This window comes from Oncorhynchus clarkii, chromosome 5 (assembly GCF_045791955.1).
Source record: "Oncorhynchus clarkii lewisi isolate Uvic-CL-2024 chromosome 5, UVic_Ocla_1.0, whole genome shotgun sequence".
NCBI classification, from domain to species: Eukaryota; Metazoa; Chordata; class Actinopteri; order Salmoniformes; family Salmonidae; genus Oncorhynchus; species Oncorhynchus clarkii.
In genome coordinates this window covers 22,453,054-22,460,811 of record NC_092151.1, presented here as the reverse complement: position 1 = coordinate 22,460,811, position 7,758 = coordinate 22,453,054, and the positions used below count along the sequence as shown (strand labels likewise).

General features: G+C 39.9%; 1 protein-coding gene across 1 annotated transcript; it reads right to left on the bottom strand.

Annotated features, from left to right (window-relative positions):
* Positions 1 to 336: 336 nt before the first annotated feature.
* On the bottom strand, positions 337 to 6,321 carry LOC139409900 (homeobox protein orthopedia B-like). The gene is made up of 3 exons (XM_071155306.1): positions 6,208 to 6,321; positions 5,286 to 5,686; positions 337 to 1,747 (listed from the first exon to the last, which is right to left on the bottom strand). The coding sequence occupies exons 1-3, from the start codon at positions 6,281 to 6,283 to the stop codon at positions 1,220 to 1,222; spliced, it is 1,005 nt and encodes a 334-aa protein (XP_071011407.1). The 5' UTR covers positions 6,284 to 6,321; the 3' UTR covers positions 337 to 1,219.
* Positions 6,322 to 7,758: the final 1,437 nt, after the last annotated feature.

The following is a 7,758-nucleotide window of genomic DNA, read 5'->3' as shown; positions in this document are numbered from 1 at the left end:
CCATCAGTAGCCTACGTCGGTGAAATATCAGAAGCAATACATATTGGACGGATATACTGTAGACTATTTACAGCTCGTTGTTAGATAGTTTGATGTTTTGATCATCGGTTTTCCTATTTATTGTAGGTCTACCGTATATCACCGGAGAACGGTGACTCATGCCCGTGCCTCCGAGTCCGGGTATGAAGCATTTCAGGGAAATAAAAATAAACATTAGGTCAGTATTTGATTTCACGTTCAAGAAAAGGAGGTTGATTCGTGATGTGACATATTGAAAATGATTTTAATTTGTTCATTTACAGTCAATTGATAAAAACATGGCCATGAAACGAAATGGTTTGTTCAGTATCAGATCAAACATTTAAGAAATTCTGATATGATAATAAGCACAGACAATAATTTAGAACATATCACAAACTGACCAAATGGGAACAAGTCAAGGATGCTTCCTCTACACAAAACATCCTATATAACAGATTATATTCAAGTCGATTTTTCTTGTCTTAATTATAGTAGGCCTGTTTCCGTAAATTTACCTTGGCCAGCACATGCAGTCAAGTTCGTTTCCATGTTGTGTGATTCCTTTGAGATTATCGCTTGTCTTCCTCTTCCGTTGTATGAATCTTTTTATGCTTTTCAAACAAAAAAAACTCCCAGGTGTGTGAGCTCTGCACGTGCACTGCGCATGCCCGTGGCCAATCATGGTTACATGCTGTGCAGCAGGTGACATTAAAAACGAGTTTTAATATTTTTTGAGAGTTTTTACACCCTCGACCATCGGCCGGTGGAAACTGTTAGAAACTCCAGTAGCAAATATCAGCACTATTTTGTTATAGACAAAGAAAATGAAAACGAGGTGGTAAATATATATTTTTTAATAAATAAAATGATAAACAAATAAATAAATATACATAGCCTACATGTAAAATAAATCAAGTTATAAAAGTTATAAATCAATACATGCACATCATAAATGAATAAGCTAAACATTTACCCATTTATCCACCTTCAAATCGTTTGGTTTTAGTATTAGTGTGTCAACAAATCTGTGGCTGTTGTTTTGCAGCTGCCTTGCTTTTTTTGCTTGGAGACATTCTCATCCTTGTCCAACTGTATTGGGCTGGATGTGTTCAACAACAAAACAAAAAATGATAGATAACAAAGTAAAAATAAAAACGCTTAAAACGTGGTGCTTGGCTTGGTGGTGGTTGGCCTACTACTAAGTAAAACTCATGGATACTGTGTGCTCCAGCGCTTTTCGCCGCAGGGAGGCGATGCTCGTCCCTCTCCAGACGTCATTTTCCGGGGAGCTACACAGCTGGGGAGAGCTCGTCACGTTGGTGGGACCGGACAGGGAGGCCGGGACCATCCCGGGGAACGGGTTCTGGTAGAGGTGAGACTGGAGTCCGGATCCGTTCGACGACATGTTGGATAGCCCCATGGAGTTGGGCGGCGGGCCGGACAGGCTGCACTGGGACAGGGACTGCGCCATGGCATGCTGGTGCTGGCGGCCCAGGGCTGGAGGGAGCTGCAGCTGAGAGACGCCTGGCATCCCTGCCGTGGCCCAGCGGGTGTCGTTGGCGTGGAAGGAGCACAGGCTGTCGCCCATGGCCGCGGCGGCGGCAGCAGCAGAGTTGAACTGACTGTGCAGGCCGTGGTGGGTGGGCAGCAGCGTTCCCGGAGCGCGGAAAACGTTGGTGGTCTTCTTGCGCTTCTTCCACTTGGCGCGTCGGTTCTGGAACCAAACCTGGAGTAGAGAGAGAGAGGGAGAAATGGCTTAGAATCTGGCTACAATGTCATCAATGTGAGACACAATGAGTAGGCTACTGTACATTTATATATACGGTCACTTTAACGCACGGGAAAGAGATGTAGGTTCTTAGAATAGCAGGAAGCCCATAACACAGATATTTCCATTACAAATCTTATTTATATCAGCGGATTCCATGAATAACACTAGATATGATATACATCGGATGAAATGATATGCCATAAACGAAGGATTTGATATCTTACATGACATAACGCCAAAAATCCATGTCAGTAAATGGTCTCTGGGATGCCTGCATTAGTCCATGGATATAAAATACAAATGGCTACGTCAGAAAACACGATAGGTGGTCCAGCCAGCTGACAATATGTGATTGTGACTGTTATGAGCCCTATAGCCCATGATTTTGATATGCATTTTAAATAGGCTATCCGAAACCCGTTTACTATTTAGAATATTATAAAAAATTATACAGAGCGATTTACAGTAGAGTGCATACCTTTTTCGTACTTTTTCGTACTTTCAAACTAATTTGCTGCATAACATGGATATAAACACTTACTTTTGGCCTACACAAAGCAGCAATAATATTAGTATTTCGGAAATAAAGGTGTTATTAATGTGGCCTAGGCCTCAGTTGTAAATGGCACAAGCAGTGTTTATTCTGCGGGTCCTTGAGAGACTGTCTATAATATATAGATCTCATAGTAGGCCTAACCCGGTTAGCGCCGATGATTAATGTGAAGATTTGGTTGAGACACTGTGCCGTAGTATTAAGAGGCCCAATCTCAGTCCATCCCACCGAGCAGCCAGCCGTGAAATCAGGCCTCAAATGCATTACACTTCAAAGGAAAGAAAATGCAATTTCTCATTCTGTTTAAAAGACAGAGTACACGTTCAGCGCTTCCGCCATTAAGACATGGAACTCTGACAGGCCCATTTCAGAAGAGAACAGCGCAAGCTGCATGCGCCTTCTCATTCGAGACATCCCAGATGTAGGCTATTTTTACCCACTGGCTTCCTATTATTATTATCATTGGCTATACGCTTTATAAAGGGCTCGTCATTTCGCTAATTCTTATTTTATGTAAATAAGATATTGAAACCAAATTGATCCGTGCAATAATAATGATCACCGCGGTTACAGTTTCACATGTGAACGACTCCTCTGCATTTTCCACTGCCGCTTAATAATCCCTTATCGCAATAAATAATTCAGAAATTGGTTGATAATAATGGATTTGGTTTTATTGCACTATCATCGTGAGAAGGGCTACATGATAATGAACGACGATGCATCAGAGGACCCAAACCAACTGCTATGTCGAGCTATTATTGAATTAATCTCGTGAGCTATTTTGACAACTGAGCTATATGGAATGTAAAGGGAAACAGAATAAACCATTAGGGCCTACCATTGGTCATGTTGTCACCCAATATCGATATAGAAGTAACTATGTTGTAAAAGATAGTTTAATAGTGAGGGTATAATAAAGATAAAATTATCATTCCATTTTCATTATGCATGAGAACGCACAAATATAGGCCCACTCCAATAGGACAACAAAACGAAACGTTATTAGGATTTAAGTACTAAAGTCATTGCCTAATAAAATAGCCTTACCTCTTGTATCATTTCATCGGGCCCATTGAGAGTTGTATGTGTGGCTTATTGCATATGCACATTGCACATTATCCTTTGTGTAGTTTACCGTGCATAATAATTCAGTCAAATGTATGCATGTAAAATTTAATGTTGTTTTTGATACATTGAGTAGGAAAAAATACACTCATATTTAGGAAATTCTTATTTTCATGAATTATATCGGCTACCTAGGCTTACATTAAGATGCCCTTAATATGTCCACGTACAATCTGTAATTTTCAGATATTATAAAATTTACACTCAAGGAATTTAAATTATAGTAACTATCCAAGTCGATTTATTAATGCAACGTTGTAGGCATGGGTTGCACGTTTCATCCCAATCTTGTGTTGAACGTTCGTTTTAAGAATGATGCCCAGCTGAGAATTCTGTTCAATGCGGTCTCAATGGGTGGTGATGAAGATTTAATCTTAAATGCATAACTGTGGATGGGAAACACGATGACATTTCAAAAGGATTAGTAGGAAAAGCTTTTGTCATCATCATTGTGATGTTTCAAGATTGACATTAGATGCAGTATAACGCTAGCTAGTTAATATTGATGGGAGAGCAACCACATTTTAGCTAGCTAACGTTAGCATTGATAGCTATTTCTGACGAACTTGAGAGAGATGGCAAAGTTGCCATGAGCTAGCAAAGTAAATATGACGACATTATAATAATGGCAAAGTTGTTTTCTACTAATTATTTGTCTACGTTAGCAATGTCATTTTATTTCCAGGCCACTATAGTGTAAATTTGACGAAACAGTCACTAGCCCCTGCTCAGAAAGACTTGGCATTAGGCCTAAACATCCATCAGACGTCAATATTCTGCGGCATCTGTAGAATGTCGATAACAATGGCAACGACGAGACAGAGTGACGGAGGTGCACCTATGGTAAAAGCGGTTTTAATCTCCAATTAGATTTGTTTATTAGTTCTGTTCGTTCATTCTGGACAATTGTATCTCATAACATCCCGGTTTTGTCAGCTCTGTCTTGAATAACATAATTTTGGGACACTTGTCTTGCATCAAATCGATGTAGAACGTTATTACCCGGGCTCTTGCGCGTTATTTTCAGAACCATGGACAGCTCGCTCAATATTGTTATTGTGCACGTGAAGTGAAATAATAACATAGTGCAGTTTTTGTCAGAGATTTAGGTTAGTCTAGCATACATCTTGTATTTCCTGATACTTTTAACAACAAAAAGAAGGCCCTCAAAAAATACAATCGAGGTTCAGGTGTAAGCTATTATTATTTTTGACACAAGGAAATAAAATATGGTTGGCTCGTGGAACACAAGGCGTGGCCTATATGCTATACTCCTATAGTATATCGCTAATGGATTACATGTAGTTTTAGTTCCAAGGGAATAGCCTATTAGTGGCAAATATTTTAGGTTATTATACATTTCTAGTGGCCAAATTTTTACGCAGTATGAAGATGTATGGTAGGCCTATTTTAATCCCTTCAATAGTCTACACTTCATCTTCTTTAGATTCAAGCTACTTAGCCTATATTATATTGGCACTTCTGTGAGAACAGCTGTGAGTTGGATATTTTCACCGAGTGGTAATTTAGACTGTAATGAAGATGTACGTTGCAATTAGCCGTGGTGCCTAGTTACTTGAGGAAATATTGTTATTGTGCACGTGAAGTAGAATAATAACACCCACTGACGGTTAATATTTACATTATTTTTGAGGGTTGAGAGGGCAAATTGCATACACATTTCATCACATAATTTCCCTAGTACACTACTCTTACAGTGTTATTATAGGCTACTTGTTCAAAATCATTTGCTATGACACATACATTTCCCAATCCATATCACAAACAAACCTGCACGCGAGATTCCGTTACCTGAACGCGAGATTCCGTTAGGCCGATCCGTAGGGCCAGTTCCTCCCTCATGAAGATATCTGGGTAGTGCGTTTTGGCGAAGCTGCGCTCCAGTTCGTTAAGTTGGGCTGGAGTGAATCGGGTCCGGTGTCGCTTCTGTTTCTGACTCTGACTTCCTCCGGATTGGCTGGAGTTATTCTGCTGCTGCTTGTCCTGTTGCTCTTTACTGTTGGCCTGCACGCCGGAAGGGTTGGATCCACCATTGTTGATATCGTCTCCAGGGAGCATGGTGGTCCCCTCCACGGTGTCTGGCCCCGGGGCTAGCTCGCCGGAGTGGCCGGGGTCAGGTCCAACTCCACCACCTAGCCTGCACTTCAGAGCCTCCCTGTGACCCAGTAGCTCTGCCGCGGCATCCTTCATCCCTGGATAGACAACACCCGGTCAGAATTTAAAGGCAATGTCACAACTATTCTGTATAGGCTAATGCATAGGAAAAATGTAAATTAGTATGATATATTGTTAAAATACATTGTTTAGTTAGATTATCGAAAGTGACACTTTTATGAAGCTAACGAAGTCTGGCAAGAGGATACTAGTTTGTCATGCAATGCAGATAATTGGTTGAACATTTTGTCATTTTACAAAATGCTCTCTAAAAACATGATGAAACCATCGAAGTGGACATTACATTATGAATAAAACCAGACACTAACTGTATTTTAAACAAGCACATAAGTATCATAGGCTACAGCGTTTAATCTAGGCTACTCCTTAATTCCATTTGATCACATCAATAATTTAGAAAACGGTTAAATCAAATTACGCAGTAATATAATAATTACTTTTCCAATGAATTATCTCACTTAACTGACATTAAGATAAAATAAGAAACAAATTGTAAATTTTCTCTGCTTGATTTAGATTAGAAGTGCCTCCAGCTTACAGTAGAGTTGAAGACCGGAGTTTGGCGACGATAACTCACCGAGGCGAGCATCCAGGAGGTCGGCGTGCGAAAGCATTGCGCACCTCTCCAGTGCGAAATGCTATTTCAAAAAAATCTCTATGACTTTAACCTGTTTAAAAAATATATATAGCCTAAATAAAAGCAAATTCTGTTTGTGGTTAAAAAAGGAGGTTCCTTGCATTATAATGTCCTTTAGAGAAACGGGGAGGCGCCTAACAACCCAATGAACCCATGAGCTTCTTTAAAGGAGAGCCAATCAGATTTGAAGCTCGAGATATGTCAACAACCTCGAGACCCCAGAGCAGCCAGCCACTCAAATTCTCCCATCCAGCCAAATTCACAAGTTCATTTCTCCTCATTTCTGTAATTGGCTTTGATTTCAACTCCAAATTATATCAAATAAAATCACTTGATTTAATATCTGTGAAAGCTTCGACCCATTTGATAAACTGGATCAGCGCTGTATGTGTTTAATTGTGCGTGCTGTTGCTGCCTTTCTCTATAATGGATGAGCCCCAGGTTTGAACAACGACTAATTTACCCAAGTTAACAGCCTCTGTGGCTACATAAACATATTAGACTCGTTTCTGGCGTGTGAATGACACAACGTATTTCCTACACAAATAACTGCCTCAAATTAGGTTAAACCTACATAGCCCGAGTATGAAAGCTCTTAGTGTGCATTTATACCACATCTTATAACCAAGTCAAGGTTACGTTTATATCAAGTGTCTGTTGAAGTGGCTCAATGACTTCTGTTTTAATAGCAAGGCCCTTTGTCATTTTTAAACTGTGAATGGCTGTGGATAGTCTTAGTTTCCCCAGACATGTTCGACCTCTTTTATCCAACGTGTCCCAGTCAGTCTTTTGGAGATGAAGTGAACCTCTGCTAATGCCTCTTACTCCCCATTCAGCCAACAACAAAGTTTAGATTAGCGATATATTTCTAACCAGAGTAATTTTCAACACCATTAGGCTTTTATGTAATTCGTGCCAAATCTATACGATTTTTATTACAATTATTAGAGTAAATTCAGTATAAATTAGAGTTGATTTACTACTGTTTAGGCTCGACTGTCATGCAGGGTGGGACTTATTGTACATGATATGTGAGCAAATGAAGTGCATAATTCAGAGGAAAGTTGAAACTGAGTTGTGGCTGAACATGATCTGAGGATGTTTCCCTTTCATGGAGACAGCAGATCTCCCAGAAGGCGTGGATTGCACTAGAACAGACACAATCATGCTTTAAACACTTTGCTGTTGGCCAATTGCTTTTCATGGTATTGATTTTTCATCCAATCTGCCCAAATTAAGCCTACTCATTTCAGTCAGACCAAGCAGGTAGGCTATAAACAGGTATCCAATGTAGTCTATAAATATACCGCCATTATACCAATTAGCACATTATGTTCTTGTCACACATCATGTTCCCAAAATATATAAGGGACACAAAAGAATCCAGCAAGCTCCCTACAGCTGTTGGAAGGTTTTGTGAAAGCTAGTTCATTTGTTGTGGATTGAATGGTG